The sequence below is a fragment of the Centroberyx gerrardi genome, chromosome 6 (assembly GCF_048128805.1).
Source record: "Centroberyx gerrardi isolate f3 chromosome 6, fCenGer3.hap1.cur.20231027, whole genome shotgun sequence".
Lineage (NCBI taxonomy): Eukaryota > Metazoa > Chordata > Actinopteri > Beryciformes > Berycidae > Centroberyx > Centroberyx gerrardi.
In genome coordinates, this window is record NC_136002.1 from 29,411,521 (window position 1) to 29,434,107 (window position 22,587).

Sequence of the window (22,587 nt, forward strand, 5' to 3'; positions counted from 1 at the left end):
GCTACTGTAGGACGGAGAACGTCAGGACCCAATTTCATCATATTTCTCTTACAACTGTTAGTGGAGAATTGCCTACTATGAACTGAAACTCTTCCTAAAGCCAAATAACCAGTAGATCCAAGTGAAGTGACGCATAAGCCAGTAGAATCCAGTGTCGAGTTGTAATTTTTTGCACCTCAATGTAGCTAGAGGAAATGGCTGTGGAAAGCATGACTGTCCATCCAAACTCCCCAACTACCAACCACGAACACAACAGTCTCCTGACTGACGAAAGGTCGAGTAATTCTACAATCATATTTAAATGAAATTATTGATTTGTCCTGTGCTTTTAGACAAAAGCCCGGGTTTTCTTTTTCATTTTTTCTTTCAAAGGGATTAAACTCGCCTTTTCTGGAAAACAAGTACAGAGGTAACGAACGCCATGTTGACACGACAACGCCAACTGGGAGGTCAAATAGAGCCTGTGATATTCCCTGTATTTTATTAACGTTACCACAATCAACGATCAATCGACTCAGCGAACTTGTCTGAAGAAAATAGACGAGGTCGAAACAACTGATCAAGCAAACTTTCATCATCATATTAGCCAATTCAACGAATATAAAGCCATCGTTAATTGCTTGTCCATTTTTACGAATAGCTAACTAATTAGTTAACGTTAATTTAACGAATTGTGTGAGTGGTGACAATTAAGCTAATACCACACCTGTGAAATCTCAGTGATTGTCTTTTGCTAACTGTGGGCCTATTTTCTAGCTAACTTAGCAAGCTTAGCTTGTTGGCTACCAAACAACTCCAGCTGGCAAGAGAGAAGCTAGCTAGGCTAAAGGCTAATAGTTATTCGTCAATATTCATGGGACACATTTCCAATTTCTGCGTCTTGGACTCAATTAAGTGTAATTAACATCGTCAGAGAAGCTTGAGTAATGTTATTTGATCGATATGAGTTATTAAATCGTAAAACACAATACGATCAAACATTAGTTAGCGGTAGTTTAGCTAAACATTGCCGAAGCTAGCATCGCTCGTAGTCCCCACTACGCACCAAGAATTTATATTGTTGCCGTCGCCATTCTGACCTTCTAACAGCAGAAAATAGCTTGTTTTAACTCCCCAACCCCCTTAATGATTGGGATTTTTGCCATCTAATTCTAACTGATAATTTTCAAAATATTGATTTTTGAAAGGTATTGACGTATTGACTAATCAGTCACTTTTAGTAGCTAGCTAGCTTTCTAAACGACTTTGTGCTGTTTGTTGGTCATGGCTGTTTGTCTAACATTTTGTTTTTGTTCACAGTCGTGCCCACACTCGACTAGTCCCAAACACCCACCAAAGTCCCAAAAATGTGTAAAACGTTTGCAAAGCATCCCAGAAGTGTTTAATGTCAAACACAAAGCTTCCCTTTCCACAGTCCCCGGTTGGCAAAATTGTTATATGTTACCCCTCTAACAGTTGATCCCACTTTCAAATCCCCCAAAACCCCATCAGTGTCCCTAAAACGTAAGGAAAAAACCTTTGTCAAATGTTTTGAGTGCAAAATGTGAAGAAAACCTCTCACAGTAAGTATTCCCCATCATTTTAATCACGGCCCTTTGCTTATAGCATTAATTAAATATGGACTCATCCTTTGAGCTAATATAGGACCATAATGCATGGTAAATATTGGTACAGCTGTACTTGATAATAGAGCAGAATAATCTTTATTCTTTTGAGCCTTCGAAACTTTCACAGTTGACTGCTGTAGTAGGGTGTGTTCAGGCATGTAGAGAATTTTTACCATCGCTTTGGGATAATGTTTATGGATCTAAATTGAAAAACTTGTTTGGCATATTTTTACATGGATGCCAGATACCTCACAGGCTTTTACAGCGTTCAGTTAGCAGTGCATCTATAGTTGTTGTGTTGGCCTAATGAGTAACTTTTGAAGTAAATAACAATTTCTCCTGTTCACAGGTCTGTTTAGGTTTGGGATGGTAGCATTGCAGCATTGTTAGCCCTTCAATCTCATATAATCTGCATTGATGCCATGTCTTAGACTGACTTGAGTTTATCTACATTGTCAGTTTTTCATGTAATTGGCAAATTGTAAGTCCGTAGGTTATGTGTTATGTGTGTGGCATCCCAACAGGCAGAGAGGCCAGCAGTCAGCTCGTGCCCATAGTGAGTCCCAGCCACTCCCCGTTCACCACAGGCTCCGTCCATACAGCCAAACCCAGCGTGCGATAGAGAGCTCTCCATCCTTATCTAGAGAGAATTCCTTGTTTCTAGTGAAGGACAGGCCTGTGTGTGTGTGTGTGTGTGCCCTTGCCTTGACAGGTCTTGATTAACAGGCCAGCTTATAGGATGTGCTAACATTGAGTTAGAGAAGTGACTTGGCCGTTGAGGTGATAATCTTTAGTTTGTCGTTTGGTTTGGCGGCTGATAGCGGGTCGAACCCAAAGAACAAGTTAAAGTTTAGGAAAGTGTGTGTGGGGGAGACTGAAAGACAACCAACATTGTCAGGATTAAGTTTGTTTCAGGACTAGTGCACTAGGGATGCTCTGATCTGATCCTGAGCATTGGTATTGGGCCAATTTTGTCCTGTAACACTGGATCATACATATATGTATATCTGGAGCTATTCCAGAATGACCTAGGAAACACGGTGAAGGTGAACGAGATTTTCTGGCAATAAGACTACACTTTCTGATCCAGAACGAACAGCACTACTACAGGGTAAAACCTATTTGGGTATTAAACTCAAACTGTGTAGGCACAGAAGATTAGTCTTCAGCTCACTGTCTGTGGAGCGACTCCAGACCTTATACCTGAGGTGTGAGTCTCAGTTGTGCTTTCAGCCATGGAAGAGAGATGTTCACATGCACAAATATTGATTGGACTTTCCTAAAGCATGGGAATATCATCAATTCTTTGAGCAATGTTCACCTGTGTAAAGAGGAAAAAATTTATACAGAAACACAAATTCTGTATTTGCTTGTTGGCAGATATTTAAAGTTGTGTACTTTGAATCAATATTGTACAACATGAGTTGTATTTGTATTCAGGGGATGAAATCGTAGGCAATCGCTGGTGGCTCGAGCAGCTGGAAGTATGTTTCTGATGCAGATTTTGTCTCTGACAGAGAGATATAGAACAGATTAGCCTGATTATTTTGCTCCCCCAGTGGAAGTTGGTATGCTGAGGCCGTGCTGTGGAGTGAACAACACACAGCTGACATTTTGTGTCACAGCAGTTCGCCTGTCCCCAGCCCCGGGCCGGCCAGGGAGAGGGCTTGTGTACATTGGCTGCGGTTCAGTGTGCGCTCCACTCAGAATATAAAGCCAGTCTGTTTTAGAATAATCGGATATTGTCAGGTTATAGTTATGCCAGCCAATGAAAGGAATGCTGTTCATATATCAAGTGTCAGTTGCTACATATTCCTGTCCTCATGCCTCACTCCTGACCTTTTGCAGACAGAACTTGTAAGCCTGCTTTGGGTGTAGGCCTTTGTTGGCCAAGCCAAGACCTAGTTATTCTGGTAGAGGGTGAATAAGGCCGCAGTATTTGTATTTTTTTTGTTCCCGATTTCAGACCTCTGTGTCATAAATCACATGATGTTAACGCTGCACCACTGTCAACAAAACAATGCCCAGCCTAACCGTGGCTTTTGTTTTCTTTGTGTTTTCAATTGAAAAACTGGCACCTATTCTCCCAAAATGATGGCTGGCATGAAAGTAAAGCACATTACGGGTTACTATTAAACTTTATGACTCATCTTAAGGCCTCTTTTTATAAAATAGTTATGCTTTTGACGGTAGAATCATCTCTGTTTTGGGAATTTTGACTGATGGCAGGTAGCAGCCTTTTTCCAAAATAGATGCACTATATATAACTTTTTTAATAAACCCCAACATGTCTTATGTTTTATTGTTTTGTTGTACGGTACCTTTTCCAGTCTAAATTGAGCATGTTTCACTGCTGTCATGCTTCTTTTAAACCGTTGCCCTCCCTCTCCTTCATGCCCCTGCTCCCCCTCCCCTCCCTCGCTGTGTGTCGCCCCGCTCTGTAAAAACACCGCCCGGCCGCCCCCCCCCCACCCCCACCCCGCGGTGCGGTGCGGGGCTCGGCCTGCATGTGATCCATGTGAATTAGGATCTTATGGTTTGGCTCACGTTGCCTCATGTGAGTCCTCTGCCCCGCCACTCGACCACAGTTAATAGCGCGTTAGTAGTTCCTCGTCTTGCCGTCCGTCCCTCAAAAGCTGAAGTAACAAAGCACTGGGCAACGTTGTGGTTTGATGATTTGGCATTTATTTGTGACTGAACATAGTAACTTAAACCAAATCTGTTGCTTAGGCCTGGATTATGTGGTCAGTCACAGGTTTGGATGCTTCCTCAGCTTAAAGTAGGGAGTCTCTTCACATTTTTTGTGTAGTAGTAGTGGGATAGTGGTAAATTTTTGACCAGTGGCTTAAACAGGAACACATCTGTGAAAAAAAAAAAAAACAGGGGCATTGTGCAAACACAGCTGACAGAGTCACACACAAGCTCCCATTTTTCTGCTCTCCTGAGATGAATCACTGACCGAGCTGTACATGTGTTTTTTTTAAATGAAACAAACTGTTGTCCCTCCAACAGAGTGCCAATGTTCTCTGAAATACAGAAAACAAAGAGTAGGAGTGCTGTCCGCGGCAGAAAGCAAATCAACAGGTGCTCTTTGCAATGGATGCTACAAGACTAAACTAAACATGAAAGAGGGTTTTATTTCACATCGGTAATTGGAATAGCTAAAAACTGAGCGATGTGTTTCATCTCCAAGGAGCCTTCATCAGGGTCCCGGTCAGTTTTTAACTATTCAGACCGTCTTGATTCTCTGAAACACAATTGCAAGGTTTTGTCTGGCTCACAAAATTATAAATTCTCTATAATCTTTTGAGGAAAAAAAAAGTACAAAGTGCGCTTCAACGAAGTGAAAACATTTAACGACGTGCTCTTTGGAAACGGATAACAAAGAACTCACACAAAGAGAGTTTGAAGGCACTCGGAAAGTTAAGCCTTTATTAAAAAGGCCAGAACTGCTACGAGCTGCTTCAAACAGCCTCTGTAATGTCATTAAGATAAAAAAAATGTACATAAAAACTAACATTGATTTAGACAGTTGATTGCATGTGACAGTATTACCTCTGCGTTGTTGATGCATTCCCAATTCTAGATTTTATGTCAAATTTTAGCGAATCACATCAAGCCTCTGTACTTGTTTTCCTGAGCGGTTCATCACCGAACACTGAAAATGAACCGCTAATAGTCACTTTTTATTGTTTATCTTATTGTTTTTTATTTATTATTTCATTGTTTGTCTTGGCTCACCTAGTCCTAACTAAATTTTGTAAAAAGAAGTCTGGGTCAGAGCGATGTCGTCTAGGTTTTAGTCGTATATTCACCAAAAACCTTTGATGTGTAACTGTGTGTTCTCTCCATCTACAGGCGAGAGGATGGAGAGCTAGAGGAGGGCGAGCTGGAGGATGACGGGGGGGAGATTGAAGAGGAGGAGGCGGGTGGAGGTGCAGCCGCAACAGCAGGAGGTGCAGAGGGAGGAGAGGAAGGAGAAGGAGGCGGCGGCGGCGGAGGAGGAGGAGGAGGAGGAGGAGAGGCGGGAGGGGAAGCGACCGGGGAGCGGGCTCGGCGAAGCAGGGAGCGCCACGCCAGCACCGGCTCAGACGACGAGAGGGCCCACCGCCGCAAGAGGAAGAGGAAGAAAGAGAGGGAGCGAGAGAAGGAGAAGAGGAGGTCCAAGAAGAGACGCAAATCCAAACACAAAGTAAGCATGGCGGCACAAGTCTCTCTGCTGTGTCGATGTTATTAAAGTGGTGATCAGTGAGTGCTCAGCGCTCATCAGTGGTGTTTCTGCACTTCCCACAGATCACCTGTCAATCAAACAGTGTGGGCGGAGCTTGGATTTTCTGTTGATGCAGTTTGAGTTTCTCTTTTCTTTGTCTGTTCAGCCATGGTGGCTATCACTGCTCATGCTAACTACCCAGTTCTTCTTCTTCTGTTTATTCCAAACAAACCGGAAACGTAAAACGCATCACTTCCTGTGTGGCAGAGGAAAGCGCTACCAGACACCGGGGCTGCGGTCGAATAGTCTTTTTTGCTTAGGAAGGTTCCTAACTGAGTGAAATGACCCGGAGTATCTATGTGGCAGCCATGATAAGAGCTGTTCGATAACATGCTTTTTCTACAAGCATGATTTATAGGGAGTAAATAGGTTTCATATTGTCACCAAAACACACATCGGATCATAAATTAGACCTACTGATGTGATTAATCAATGGTTATGGTTCACATATGGTCTAGGTGCCTAATGGCTATTACAGCTCACTATGTGTATGCCAAGCTGTGTGTAATGGCTCTGGCTCACTGTCTATAGGCCTAAAAGTCCCTCTTTGATGTTATCAAGGTAGATATTACAAATCTATGCGCATGGTTTACTAATCCGTGGGCACGGTTTAGGAATAAATTGTAAGAAAACCGTGCCCACTGATTTCCCATCATTTGTTTTGTACCAGGTGACCCCTGGGGGGCTTCACAGTTATCTTTATTGCACTAGGTTTATAGATTAATAATGCTGTGTGTTGAATATTCATTCGTTCAGCACATAAATGTGTCAATTTTGTTCTTGTTATTGGACTAGTTTTATAGAGAAATAAATGGTGTGATGGTGCAGTGTGCTGACTTCTTCTCTGTGTCTCTCTCCCTCTCGCAGCGCCATGCGTCCTCTGATGACGATCACTCGGACTACAGCGACGACTCGGACTACAGTCCCAGTGAGAAGAGGAAGTATAGAGAGTACAGTCCTCAGTATCCCCCTACTGTAAGTATCAAAAGCAAATATACAGCACATCTGTATGTACACCATTAAATATGCCCAGGTCCCCTCCGCTAATTTACTGTATGATTTCAGAGATAAAAATATTTTCCTGCACTTTTATACCAAAATCCAAAAACTACAGCAGATTTTCAAAATGAAAAGTTTAAGTATTTCTGATATACCAATAGTTTGATTATTAATTGCGCTAAAATCACAATATACGATTATACTGCTAATGATTGATTGTACAACTCTAATGTTTGCTCCATTCCTCCTCTCTCTCTCTCTGTGTCTGTAGTCTCACGGGGGCTACGGAGGCTCGAAGAAGGGCAGCTACATGAAGATGGACAAGCAGAGCTACGGAGGCTACGACGACTACGAAGAAGACAACTTCGAGGGCGAGGAGGAGGAGGACATGGGGGACGAGGATTATGACGACTTCACCAAGGAGCTCAACCAGTACCGCAAGGCCAAGGAGGGAGGAGGCGGGCCCGGGGGGCCCGGTGGGCCCGGTGGGCCCGGCGGCCGCGGCGGCCGAGGTGGGTGCAGGACAGCTGGCTGACAGTCGTTGAAGTTGGAAATCACCTTGTTGTGCGATACAGTTCTGCTCATCATGCTGTATGCTACATACTCGACCAGTTGAGACTTCATCCAGCTCCCAATAGGACTAAAAACAAATAAAGTTTGTAGTTTGTAATAAAGCCAGTTGATGAGAGCATGTGCCATTATATATAAAAAAAAAAAAAAAAAGTCAATGAAATGTCCACTAGTTGAAGTGCAGTACAACAAGCCAAGGAATCACATCTAGGGTCAGGCATGGAGTGACCCTCGCTAGTAGAGCTGATCAATTAATTTTAAAAAAATCGGAACTGCACTATGAACTTCTGCAGTTTCTAAATCACAGAGGCTGCAATTGATTGATGATTGATTGAAACTTTTACAGTTTAAATCGCAATTGCAATATTCTGTCAAATAATCACATTAGTTTGCTCCTAAAGGTTTTTAGACCTTTTGGCAAATCAGCTGTTTAATGAACGCACCATTACTTGAGAAAAAGATTGGTAGCAGTTTCACCTATATGTGCTCACTCTGATGTGCTACAGTGCACCAATCCTTCCTTTACACAGTTGTAGGTTGATAAAGTCAGGGAATCCTTATCAATTCAAATTTTAATAGATAAATTACTGACTGTTACTCTCTATTGCTGCTCTTACTTCCTTTCCTCCCCTTCCATCCCTCTCTTTCTCGCTCTGTCTCTGTAGGGGGCAAAGGTCGCATGAAGAACCAGAGAGGCCGCGGAGGGATGAGGGGAGGAAGGAGAGGAAGAGGAGGAGGGAGAGGAAGAGGGGGGCGAGGTGGAGGAGGTGGAGGAGGAAAGATGGGAGGAGAGAACGATGATGGAGACGGCTACGGAGGAGAAGACATGGAGGTGAGCGGGACACTTCAGAATGTCGTTTTTTGTTTTTTTCCCCCAAAGCGAAAGTGGGCCGTCCGTTCTAGGGCTGCACAATATATCGTTTCAGCATCGTCATCGCGATGTGTGCATGCGCAATAATCACATCGCAGGACGTGCGATGTCAAGTAAGGCAAATTAACTCAAACACGTCACGCTACAACTTTTTTGCTGCTTGATACAAAAGGAAAACTCGCACGGTTCTCATTTTCCATGACTAATCTACAAGAGAAGTCTGTCTGATATAACATAATTTACTCTGAGTTAAGGGTTTGTTGTAAGAGTAGCGTATGTTACCTTTCCAGCTTTCGCGGCTCTGAACCGTAGTTGGGAAGCCTCTGGTGTTGTGCTAGCCTATTTTAGCTTAGCCTGGCTCGTAGCTGGTAACAAGCTTTTTACTAAGAGTCCGGACCAACTCTGCAGTGGAGAACTGGCACTTTATTTCGGTACAGCAGCGAACATAATGCACGGCCTCTCGGTGACGTTCTAAGCTCTTTTCCCGCTAACTATGCTAACTTTACTCACTCAGTTGCATCGTGCAACTCACTCCGGCTGCGGCTAAAAACACACTGACTTCCTACTACGTCACCCGCGCAGGTTACCCACAAGGCCACCTTCTTAAAGGGGCAAGGCTTGATAGCTTTAATACATCCATGCTTGATAGAGCTATTCAAGTAATTTGGTGAAAATTCATGTATTTTTTCATATCACAATATATATCGCAGAAGAAAAAAATATTGCAATGTCAGTTTTTTCCAATATCGTGCAGCCCTAGTCCGTTCCACTTTTTGTGTTTTCTTCTAAACTGAGACAGACAGGAGGAAAGGTGAGAGGGAGACACAAAGTTCTGGTAGGATTTGACACCAGGGTTTAATTGTCTTGGGGCTTTTTCAAACCATTTGTCTTGGTCCAAATCAGAGGATTAGTTCCTACTATTGCATTTTCACATCGGTTCGGTTACGTTTCACAAAGCAGAATATCAAGTGGACCATAATTTATCAACAGAAGCCACATGGGAGCAGCCATTTCCTTCATTGGTCAGGAATTTGGTGCGAGAAAGGAGTTTATTTTGGGGCGGACAGACTTTCAGCATCAGCTGTCTTTGTGATTTATCGCCTTTTCTGTCAAACTCTGGGAGTCGAGCCTGTTGTGGCCCTCGTGTTTAACGAAGGATTATCCCACTGTTTATGGAATGATATTCTGACTAAATAATTGGCAACTTTGTACTTTCTCAGTTTTACACTTGCACAGCTTTTAGAAAGGGCATTCTACTGTAAACATTTTCTGTTTTCCTTATTAGACTGTGTCACTAAAACGATTGAAACATTTGACGCAGACTTTGTACATCACTTGTCACTTGAGCACTCTGCACTTTACATTTTGAAGAACATGGATGACGATTACAAATATATATTTTCCAATGTCCAAGGATCGTTTTTCCTGTTGGTGAGCAGTGTGTGGATTCTTGGCCTGATACTTCTATTTTCTTAATAAACACGATAAGATAAAACTTTATTGTCCCTCGAGGGGGAATTTGTCTTGGACTCCGGCTTTAAACAGGCTTTAACAGACGTAGATAGGTTACAGTACAAGACAACAAACTGACAACATTAATGTGAAACATACAGACAGTATATTTAGTATGCAGACATCCAAAACTTAAGTATTACCCTGGACGTTCAAGGCCGTAATGGATACTGGCACAAATACATTTTTCTAGCAGTTTAACATGCGTTTTGAACCTTGAAACGCTTGTCTGTTTCTGTGATATTATTGCTGTATTTGGGTCAGATCACTGCCGGATCACGTTCTCATGTTCTCCATACAAAACGCTGCAGGGCTCATTTGGAAATGTACCAAGACCAAAACCTCAGTCAGATTGTCTCGGTCCGCTCCCCAGTGAGGTTTTCTGTGTTCTCAAACGCTCAAATAAACCAAACAGAGGAAAACCGCTCCAGGGTTTGAAATAATTGCTGTAAACAAACCAGGTGTGAAAACGCCCTTTCCATGTGTTTTCATGCCCTGGTACTACAGATGATAACTAACTAGTAAGCTAACTCCAGCACATGTACAGAAAAGTTGATTGATGTGCACTGTCCCAGTAAAGTAAAGTGACCAATCCTCTCCAACACACTCTCTAATCACCAACTATATTCTCTGTGGGCAAATCTTTAGACCTGCCTAACAAATGTGGAGATATTTGACTATTTCCGCATCATATGCAGTTCAGTCTGACAGGTAAATACGCTGCATTTACCTTTTCACTGCAGTATTTCCTACAGTCTGATGCTGACGTTTTATCTTGTGAAGCGGGAAGTGACACTGCGGCTCGTTAATTCTGTCTTCACAGTACGGTGAGGACGACTACGGGGACAACATGGGGGACGACGACTACGACGACTACTCAAAAGAACTGAACCAGTACAGGAAGTCCAAGGACAGGGGCAGAGGTGAGTCTGGACCTGAGAGCGTAGGACATAGGAGTATCTTGTAACCAGAACAGATACGAATCGACCTTGTGTCTTAACTTGCAGTGTTGTCTGTTTACTCTGCCCAAAATCTCACTCTCGTCTCGTCCTCTTCCTCATCTTCCTTCTCCCATCTCCCGTCTCTTTCTTTTATCTTCCCATCAGGCGGTAAAGGCGGCCGCGGGCGTGGCCGAGGTAAAGGAGGGCGGGGCATGAACCGAGGAGGGAAGGGCCGCAACCGAGGGAGAGGAAGAGGAGACTATGGGAACGACGACGACAACAACAACGGAGACATGGACAACGGGGTGAGGGTTTTTTTGGTGAGGCGTTACCAGACCAGGGTCACTATTTGCATGTAATCATAGGAGATTATTGGAGAGTCAATTTTGTATCTTTTTCTGTGACAAGCAACTTAGCTGACCTAACCAAAACTGAGCCAAAACCAACCTAAACGGCTACAAATTTGTCCTCACTTATTAAAGTGGATGAATCTGCTACTGCCCCCCTGAATCCAATGCAGTGTTTTTCCTATCACGTCTTTCGTTTTTTCCCTTTTCACAGCATGTGGGTTCCTGTTGTCCTTGTACCATACATATAAAAATGTAATGTGAAACTGTGTAATTTGTCATTTTTTCCACCAGTGCCCTTAAAACTAATCCCTGTACATTTAGAGATTTAAGTGATTATGATTCACTCTCTTCTACTCATTGCTTTACACTTTGCTCTCCCCCTCTGTGTCTGTGTGTTTTAGGACGGAGGTCCAGGAGGTGGAGAGGGTGGACCAGGACCTGGGAGGAGGAATCAGAACGAGAAGCACCAGGATAAGAAAGGAAAGGCCATCTGCAAGTACTACATCGAGGGAAGATGCACCTGGGTGAGCTGGAAGTTGTGCGATGTTGACACTTTCTTCAGATTCGGTTCTGAAGGCTTTATAATCTGCCATCCTCTAAATGGACCACACTCAATAGAATTCCTCACTAAATTTTGAGGGTTGAATAGGGGTTGTCTAAAGGTTGTCGTCAGTTTGTCCCGAGTCTTCCTTCTCATTACTGCCACTACCTTCTCCGACCACCAGGGGGATCACTGCAACTTCAGCCACGACATCGAGCTTCCCAAGAAGAAGGAGCTGTGCAAGTTCTACATCACCGGCTTCTGCGCCCGGGCCGAGCACTGCCCCTACATGCATGATATCCTTTACTGCAGTCCACACACACACTGTAGAGGCTTCATCAGCCCGCTGGGGATTCTGGGTACATTTGAAGGATATCTGCATATTCAGTTAAATGAAAATTGTCATAATTACCTTATAGAGATAGGTCATTAATAAGGCAGATAGAGGAATTTTAGGGTCCATACCAATATAGATAATTGGTGTGTAAAATAAAATTAATGTATATTTGCCTATAAGTTTTTTTTTTGTTTTTTTTTGTGTTAACGTGAAATATGGAAATTGGCTCAAAACTGATTATTCAAGATAAGACATAAACACACTCAAGACAAAAATAGCACTCAGAAATATGTTTATAAATGTAGAATCTTGTATTGAGTTGTTCTATTTTTCAAAGGTGGCGTGTAAATATAAAACTAATCAGAAGTGACTGTGACAAAATTGATCCCAGAGTAATCTGTAATAGGCCAATATTGGCCAATAATATCAGTGCACCCTGAAAAAAAATGCAGCTCTAGATCCCTTCCATGGCAATATAGAGTAACGTTATGCAAATTCAGCCAACAGAAAATTATGGCTATACAACAAACTCAGGATTCAGATAAAAATTGCAAACAGGATGAATTTCAGCTTTGCAGCCGGTTTGTTTTTTGCTCCTTGACCCCCTGTGTTACGCGACTTCCCCTGTAAGCTGTTCCACACCACAGGGAACTGCGTCAACGGAGACGAGTGCATGTTTTCCCATGATGCCCTCACTGACGACACGCAGGAGCTGCTCAACAAGGTAGCATCCTCTCACCACATCCCCTTCCTCCTCCGTCTCCTCCTCTGTTTTTCCATGAACTCTGCAGATCCTTAAAAGGTCTATAAATGCCTTAAATTGAGTTGTGTATATTCCAGGCCTTCGCAGATCTTAAATACAGTAAAATATAGCTTCTTAAGTCTTGAAAACAGCTTCAGCGCTCTTAAAAATGTGGTGTTTTCTCAATGAACTACTTCATCCCATTCTTGGCAACCTGTATTCCAGTGCTGTGTTTTCACTTTTCATGTTGCCTTTTGTGGCGAAGTTGGTCTTTATATTCCAACCGGCAGTAAATAGATCTAAGAGAGTCTTAAATGTAACTTGCTGAGACTGACAGAAACCCTGTTTTCAGCATTTCAGTTACAGGAATCGGTGGGTTTGGTCTCCCTCCCCCTCTGACCTCTTGTCTCTCCCTGTTCATCCAGATGTTGGCGGAGGACGCCGAGGCAGGAGCAGAAGACGAGAAGGAGGTGGAGGAGCTGAAGAAGCAGGGGATCAACCCTCTCCCTAAACCCCCTCCCGGAGTCGGCCTCCTCCCCACCCCTCCTCGACTCGGCCCCCCAGACACGACCCCCGGCCCTGGGGATTTCAGCGGGCCTATGGGCGGTGACTTCGGGGTTCCCTCCGGTCCCAATCAGGGGCCGATGGTCAACAAAGGCCCCCCGTGCCCGGGACCGGGGCCTATTCCTGGGCCGAACCCCTGTGCCGGTCCCCCCCCCTGCCCTGAAGTGGGTCCCTACCAAGTAGGCCCCCCAAACCCCACTGGTCCCCCTCCCCCCATGGGCCCCCCACCTCCCTGTGGCGGAGGGGGAGGGGGCGCAGGGAAGAAGATCCCCTCGCTGTTTGAGATTAAAGTCCAGCCGACGGGACAGTTGGCTCAGAAACTGGCCGTCAGGTGAGACATCAGAAAATACACACATGTATGACAAAGAATGTTTCTGTATTTAGTTGTTCTCACCCACAGTGACTCACAGTGAGGGCAACAATACAACAAACTTTAATTTCTAGATCACCACATAAAAGTGCATGGGTCAAATCCACAGCACCCCTGATATAGTTCTTTTACACTGTAAACAAGTGTAATCCTAGACCACAAAGTGTCTTGATTTTCTAAAATAATGCACACTGTCTTCAGTAGATATGTCTAATTAATCAAAACACAAAATTAAAATCGAAATATGAGGGGCATCCAAAATGGATTTCTGAACAAGGTGTTGTAGAGCTGCAGGTAATCTTTGGTCCATGAATCAAGTACAATATTGGTGAAAACCTTTCATCACATTCAAACTCAGTAAATCCTGCACACTGACATCTATTTTTTTTTTTCAACAAAATCACTTTTCTTTAAACAATTTTAAAGTTCTAAAAGATGTATGACAAGAAAAACTTGTGGTGAATCGCAGTTTAAATCGCAATTGCAATATTCTGTCAGATGATTGCAATTAGATTTTTTTGTCAGTATCTTCCAGCCCGACCTGGGACCCAGCCTCATTAAAACCTAACCTCCGTTCTCCCTCCTCTCCAAGGAGTCAGACTCCCAGCGGGAACCAGGGCCAGACCGGAGCGCCCGGACCCCAAGGGGCCCCCGGTGGCCCCCCGCCCCGCTTCCCCGGCCCTCCGGGTCACCCCGGCATGATGCCCCCCGACATGCAGAACATGGGCATGAACCAGGGGCCGCCCAACGTGGGCCCCGGAGGACCGCCCATGATGGGAGGCTTTGGGTCCGGTGAGGGCGCGCCACACGGCGGCGGCATGCCCCCTGGAGCTCCGCAGGGTGGAGGAAACTTCTTCGACAACTTCTTCAATCAGCAGGAGGGAATGAAGATGGAAGGAGTGGTGGAGGAAGGTGAGAGCGAGTTTCAATAATCGATTAAACTGAACAAGTAATGACTGAAAGAATAAGTCTTGCATTGGGCAACATCTCTTGTAGCTAAATTGAATTGAGTATTTTTTGTGATCAACATTTTTTATTATTTTTCGCAGAAAGCAGTCTGCAGTACAAAACATACAACTGCACTGTAACAATAAGAAAAGGGCGGGGCTGGGGGGAACAGCAGACAGGAACAGATCACAGATGTTCTACTTGTACTCTATTGCCTAGAAGATACAACAAAGTCAGAAATATTAGATGTAATACATTTCTATGCATCCACAGTTGAAGGTTTTGCCTTCTTTAACCTGCAGTCAAACATTCAAGGTTTACAATGTTTTGAAAAGAGTGCATCCATATCGTATTGTTTGAGTATTGTTTTTTTAAGTGATGGTTGATGGTTGCAAAGTTACTGAGTTACATGGTTCACTGAGGCGAAACACTCTGCACCCCCTCCCAGGTGACAACTACCAGGGCTTTGGTGGGATGGACGAGAGAGGAGGAGGAGGAGGAGGAGGGAAATTCGATGATCCATCAGGTGGCCAAGACGGCTCTGCCAACGGAGCGTCGGCCAATCAGGGAGGGATTTCGGTGCCTGACTTCCTGCCTCCGGCCCAGCGCGTCCTGTTCATGAGGATCCAGCAGAAACAGCAGGAGGAGGAGGAGAGGGCGCGCCGGCTGGCCGAGGGAGGAGCGGAGAAGAGCAGAGACACTGAAGGTACAGAGAAAACTTAAGTGTACAAAACGAACGCCTTCTTAGTAGTGAGCTGCAGCCCCCTCTTTATATAATCTAAGTCTCATTTGTCTCCAGGCTTAAAAATCCTTGTCTCTCCCTCTTCATCTGTATCTCTTTCGTGACTGAAATGGATTTACCAGGTTAAAGTAGAGTCACTGACAGAATATAAGCAGTGTGTAGACTTCATACAACACTCACATGAAATAGTGAAATTCTGCCAATTTATCAGATAGACACCATAGATTTCCTGTTACTGGTGCATGATCATGGCTAAAGTGATGATCCAGATTATTTTACTAAATATTGTGATTATGGTTATTAGTCTTGCTTATTTGGAAAACAAAGTCATTTTAATGCACTGTAGGCATCTTATATCGACATCTTGACTCTTTCTGTTCTTAACAAAATGTAACAGTATTGCCAATTTTCCAATATTCTATTATGATTATAAATTATGGAAACTAAAATCACATTATGCAATTATATACAAACGCTGACCTAGTGTTTTAATACAGACTAGAACTTGACTTGGGCCTGAAAGTTTGAGCTCAGCCCGACGGAAACCTGAACAAATTTGCTTTGTGGCTTTTTATGAGCCCAGCTACAGCCCGACATTTTAATATTTATCTAACGATAAACTGATGATAACTGTGTTCCTCAGCAATATATTTGACCCCAAGCCCACACCAAACTTGAGCAACTATTTGAGAAAATTCACTCCAACTTCACCCCAAGCCTGCTGGGACCGGGCAGGTCTCACTGGGCTCAGACATAAATGTCAAGCTCTAGTAAAAAAAAGTCCATGAAAATAGTGTATAGAAGATCTGGATTATCTTATTATACATAACCCTTAGTTTATTGATTTAAAAATATAACAAAGTAGGAGCTGAGGAGACCGGGATAAACTCAAATCACATGCAGATGATGTTGATAGTTCAGTAAGTAAGTGCAAGATGCAAGCTATGAAAAGATTTTACATTTAGAAAACTAGTGTGAGAATATTTTTGCATTTTTTTGCACCACAAGACTTAATGTTAGCTGGCAGTTTTAACTCCCAGCATCCCACATGATTTCAGTTGTTTTGTTAAGAAACACCAGGGAGTCTATGGGCTGCTGACAACAGTCTGATTAATACGGCTACGCTTCTTAACTTCATAAGTCCAGAGGGATTCTTCTACTTTGTGTGTGTGTTTGTCTATCTGTCTACATGTGTATGCTTTTGTGTGTGTGTGTGTCTGTATGTGTAAATGAGCATGCAAATGTGCTGTATTCCCTAAATGTACGCATTCACATTTGAATTCCTCTGATATTTTTGCATTTTTGTGCATGTGTGTATTGTGTTTATGCAGATTGACATCCCAATATTATACTATTCTATATATGTGTCTACTGTATGTGCGTGCAGTTCTACTTTAAACGTTATACGTATGCCTTGGCAGCAGGAAATCTGTCTGTAACGGGGTTGCGACCCCCGCTCTGACCTGGCTCAATGTAAACATCTTGCGGTTGTGTAACTCCCAGACATCACAGAGCTGGTTCCTAACAAATCACCGAAGAGTTTACAGCTGAGTAGGAAGAGAAGGAACAGAGAGGAACGAGCAGCCCGAAGAACGTTTGTAGTTCTGTTTCTAGCTCGGCTTGTTTGTAATAAATGTCCACAAACATGAATGCACTTGATGTGCAGAGTTCCCACGCAGGTCTGGGAAGTCCTGGAAAGTCTGGGAAGTCAAGTTGATCATTTCCAGGTCTTGAAAACAAAAAGTATGGGAAAGTTATGAAAAATACTGTTGTCCCGATCTATGCATGTCCATACACATTATATGTAGTTATAAACTTACTGTCATGTGACATATTGTGATATTTGTTGCTGTGAATAATAATCCACAGTATGAAATTATATGACCTAGTTGTCATATTGCCCAACCACTGTCATTCAGCATACATTATATTGACTGATCAACATACTGACCACAGTGTTCAATATCAAGAATTTGAGATCTGCAAAAAGTAGGAAATGTTGAAACTGAAAATGTGTTTCAACCCTGGATGCATATTTATAATTATGTTTTAGTTTAACGACTGTTCTGATAGGAGAACCAGGCACAGGACACAGAAGATCTCTTAATTGAACTTTTACTTAAGTACAAACACAATTATGATGTCGGTCACAAGTGAATATTCCATCCCGTCCCTTTGTGCCTTATTGCTAACTTGGAATGTTGGCAATCTAAATGGAATTTAAGCTTATTCTTCTGTTGCGCTGATTTTAAGTCTCTCTGGAACGGACTCTACAGTGACATAGAGGAGTTTCTAAACTTTTAGCTTAAATCGGTGGTTCCCAAACCTGGGTCCCCAGACCTCCAGGGGTCCTTGGGGGGGGTTTCACTGTTATTTCATTCATTAGTAGTTAGCACATTGTGAGACTGTAGAAGAATGCCTGTCTCCATCATGTTGCTCTCTCCACTGTTCAGTCCCCCACCTGCAGTAGAGACAGACAACAGAAACTTTCTCTGGGACAAAACATTAATCAAATGGGGGTCTGTGGTTTATCTATTTGGGGTTCCTTCTTTGACCAAATTTGTGACCCCTGAGCTAAACTAACATGTCGGCGTCTCTCCCTCCCTCTCTCCAGGTGACTCAGGGAACTGGTACTCCAGTGAGGATGAGGACGGTGGTGGCAGTGTGACCTCCATTTTGAAGACGCTCCGCCAGCAGACCCAGGCTCCTCCCAAGTCCGACGGCCCACCGCTCGACCCTCGCCTCCAGAAGGCTCCTCCCTCCCACCCTCCCGCCCGGCCCGCAGACCCCCGCCTGGCCCGGGACCCGCGCCTGTCCCGCGCCGAGTCGGCCCAGACCTCAGACTCCGCCCCCGCCCCGTCTTCCTCCGGGCCCCCGGCGGACCCCCGGCTCGCCCGAATGGCTGCCGCCTCATCTGGCTCCGCCTCCCTCGCCCCCCCTGCTCCTAAACAAGACGCTCCCCTGGTCTACAAGCCGCCGCCGCTCACGACCCCTGCGGTGGAGGAGGAGGAGCCGGAGCGGGTTCTCAGGGACAAGCCGGTGCCCATCCCTCTGGACCCTCTGATGGGCATGGCGCTGAGAGACCCGCGCTCCCAGCTGCAGCAGTTCAGCCACATCAAGAAGGACATCGTTCTCCACGTCCCGCCCTTCGCCAAGACCGTCACCTGGTCACCCGAGGACCTCCTCCCGCTCCCCCTCCCCAAGCAGGACCTCCTGCCGCTCCCGCCGGGCATCCCTCCCGTCTCCTCCCTGGACCCCCGCCTGTCCCGCGCCCAGCAGCAGCTCCACACGGCGCTCCCTCACCCCCAGCCTCCTCCCTCCCTCCCCCCTCCCTCCCTGGACCCTCCGGCTCCCGCTCCCTCCTCGTCCTCCCTGCCGGACTTCGAGCTGCTCTCTCGCATCCTGAAGACCGTCAACTCCAGCCCGTCCCAGACCCCCTCCCCTCCTCTCTTGCCTACCCCCCCTGCTCCCGTATCATTACTGGGTCCTCCTCCTCCCATGCCTCCCGTCCCTGTAGAGAAGCCCGTCGACCCCCGAACGGCCCGCAAGGCCCTCGCCGACCCCCGTCTGCAGCCTCAGAAGTCTTCTCTGAAGCAGCCGTCGGATCCGGTGCCTCCCCCGGTCTCCTCTGCCCCCCCGGCTCCTCCCCCCGGCTCCTCCTCCCCCACCATCGCCCCCTACGACCCCCGGCTGCTCTCCTCGGGCGGGGCGGGGCGCGGTGTGGGGGCCGGAGCACCAGGGGGCGCCAGCGTGCTGAGCGGTATCAGTCTGTATGACCCTCGGACTAACAAACCAGGCAGCCCTGGTACCAGCAACGGCTCCAACAACTCCCCCAGTTCAGCCAGCACGGAGCCCAGGCCCAGCGAGCCCGCGGCGGGTAAACCCAAGTCCAAGGAGCCCCTCTTTGTCCGGAAGTCAGCGCTGGACCAACCGGAGCCAGAGAAGAGCGGGGAGCAAGCGACCGATCGATACAACAGCTACAACCGGCCCCGGCCCAAACCCGCACCCTCGCCTAACTCCACGGCCCAGGGAGGGCCCGCCGCCGCCGCCGGGGCCGCCGGCGGAGGCCAGGGTCCCGCCGGAGCCGCCGCAGACCAGGCACCCGCGGGCGTCCACAACCTGCCGGTGTCGTCTCTGTTCAGTATGGTGAAACAGGCGACCAAGCCCGGCGGGACGGGCAGTCCGTTCGGAGGGAACAGCCCGGCCCAGTCGGAGCAGGCCGCCACGGAGCAGGACAACGCCTCGCTGAAGGACGTTTTCAAAGGCTTTGACCCCACAGCCTCGCCCTTCTGCCAGTGACCCCTGACCTCTGACCCTTAACCCCGTCCATGTTGGTCAGCCACTGGCTCGTTGTTTTTTTGAAATTTTTGAACACTGAACAGATCAGTGAAGAAGAGGAAAGTGAAGAGCGCACTGAGGCAACTGTCTGTAAGACTGGTTAAGACAGACTTTTGTGGACGTTTTGATGACGTCACTCACACGCCTACATGTTTCATACACACACACAAACACACACGCACGCACACACACACACACACACCCTACCGCAGTGTTGCAGATCAGATTCTATAAGAGACTCTTGGGTTTTGGGGAGGGTTGGAAGTTAAATCTCTATTTTAAAGTAAACATAATGATGTATAAATAAATGTATCCTCTTCATGTCCATGCTTGATGAAAATAATTATACAGACAGCAGCAGAAATGCATTTATATGGACTGAACATTTTAGCTTCCCTTTTTGTCGTCTCATTAGTTCCTCAGTTTCATCACTTTCTGTACTCCAGCTCCTCGTCCCTTAGAGTGTTTTGATATACTCGTCAATATTCTTGGGCAATGAAAATTGGCAGCGCTCTCAGCAACAGGCGTAAAAGTAGGACACAAGTTCCAAAATTTCTCCTGATATTTCCTGGGAAACTGTTGCACAGCTGTGGTTTCTTTGCAATTAAAGCAACAACACCGAGGCAACTCCTTTGGCACTGTTGCCCAACAAATTGCCCTCTGTATCACTGCCTTTGCATTCACTGTCCCCTTTAATCCCTGAATAAACATTTTTACGTTTCTGTCCTCGTCTAAACAGCTGCATACATATAGTCATTTTGCGCTCACTGCCTGTAGAAGCAACAATTACAAATATCTTAAAAAGTAACATTTCTGTTGCGCTTGATTTGTTTTATTTTTTATTTTTCTACTTCCTACTTTGCGCTGTCAGTATGTGTCCTGTGAGGACTGTATCTGGATAAATTCACGTTTTAGCATCTGTGCCGCCTCCAGCTGTTCATATCCTTGTTCGTGAATTGACCTGTGACCCCTCGGTTATGGGACCGCCTCTCTAACCACTATCCCGCCCCGTTCATATCTCCCAGTTCACCCCCCCCTCACTCCCCTTTAAATGTGCTCTTCGACCCTCAACCTTTTGAATTGGAGGAAAGGCGTGTAAGCGAACGTTTGAGCGTAGATCGGAAGCGAACATCTTGTTTTATCAGTCTGTGAAAATGTTGAACATCCACCGAACAAACGACGGCTTCTTTAGCTAATGTGGAACAGGTGGAAATAAGTTTATATAGAAGAGAGAACTGCGCACTTACTCTGTGATCGGACTTATAGCGCCCACAATGCCGTGCAGCTTTTGGGCTGGCTGATGTTTGCAGTGACAGGCGGGACGTTTAGCAGTGTGTATAGCTGTTATGTGATTGGCTGCTGATTGGTGATGTCGTCCAAAAAGTTCAGCTGCAGCCTGTAATGAGATGGCCTCGGTCGGCTGATGTTTTTCTTCATCGTCTTCACACCAAACTTTTATTCTACCGACCGCAGTGACTGACGGACTTCAGAATTCACACTTTTACTATTTTATTAGACAAATGCGTTTTGTTTTTTTTAGAATGGAAACAGAACCTACAGATCTGCCAGAGGGAAAAAGTTACACACCGCAGCTTAAATTTACCATTAAATTTGACTAGTGGCTGGTGGTAATATCCCACTCCGGGTTTGACAATCATAAACACGGACTTGGACTAAAAAATCCTCCATTAATCTCCCTTTTAAGTTCCATCTTTATCAGTCTGAAAACAACTGAATCCTGCAGAAAGAGAACCGTGAAACGATCTCAAATATTCAGATGAGCAACGCTTTCAAATCTCATTATGTGAAGACTCAGTTTGAGTGTTGTGTACGGTCGTAGTAAAGAAAGTAGAGGTTATGTACGATCAGGTGATGTGCAACACTCGCACTCTAGATCGCTTGGACTCGTTTTACGAATGCAAATAGTTTGGCTGTTCGAGGAAATTGCAAAATGCACATACAAGGTTCTCTGTCCTGCGTGTTAATTTGAACATACACACACTTTGGAGTGAGTTAAGAGAGTTTGGGATGGATGTTGCGTTTAAAGCCTTCCTCCAGACAGCTTTTCTCAATTTCTAAGCTTCTCTGACAACAAATCCGTCTCAAAAAGTCCCGACTGTCTCCGCCAGCCCAAGTCAAAATGTCAAAATGTGGATCAAAAGTGCAGCAGGTGAATCAGATGGAGGACGAAGAGCTGCACTCGTTCGTTTTTTGCCTTATCAGCCGATGATTTGCTCTGCGAGGCTTTGTTTGAAAATCTTTCTACATGGTTCTTCAGGGGAGCGTTGGGGCTTTGTGTTCGTCTCCGGCTCATTACAGAGGTTAAGATTGTACCAATGAGACACAAACAAACTGTTAGGATCCGTCGTCGTTTTCTCTGTCCGTCTCGTGTGAAAATGTTGATCATTTTAATTTATTTTTTTATACTTGGGTAAAAAATATGCCTCCTCACTTTTGACGTTTTTTGAACTGAATCATTTTATATGACAGGAGTATGTTGTTGTTATTGCCGCTCACCTCGGTGGGACGCGGGCAGCCTGTGACGGTGCGAAGAGAGGGAGAAAGACGTGTATTTTTTTATTTGGTTTTGTGTATAAAGGTTCAGACTAACAAAATCCACTATGGGCTCGCTCCTCGCTCCGGGCCGGGAGGAGAAAGGCGGCGAGTCTCTGATATACGAGAGTGAAATTTATCGTTTGTTTGTTCTTTCCTTTTGTTTTATGGCTTTGTTGTTTTTGTAAATTTGTTTCATGGTTTTTTTTTTTCCTGCTTTGTAAATTTGACCAGTATCCTGTCTTTGGAGGGGTGGCGTTTTCTAACCGTACACTGTAGGTGAGGTTGTGAAAGTATTTAAATAAAGGCGATACATGATCAACCAGTTAAAA

General features: G+C 45.2%; 1 protein-coding gene across 1 annotated transcript; it reads left to right on the forward strand.

Annotated features, from left to right (window-relative positions):
- On the forward strand, positions 1–22,587 carry zc3h4 (zinc finger CCCH-type containing 4). The gene is made up of 14 exons (XM_078284113.1): positions 1–274; positions 5,466–5,799; positions 6,745–6,852; positions 7,148–7,388; positions 8,112–8,278; positions 10,653–10,752; positions 10,936–11,075; positions 11,522–11,644; positions 11,846–11,957; positions 12,613–12,722; positions 13,166–13,635; positions 14,267–14,586; positions 15,071–15,328; positions 17,979–22,587. Exons 1-14 carry the CDS (start codon positions 195–197, stop codon positions 19,661–19,663), a joined length of 4,248 nt encoding a protein of 1,415 aa, XP_078140239.1. The 5' UTR covers positions 1–194; the 3' UTR covers positions 19,664–22,587.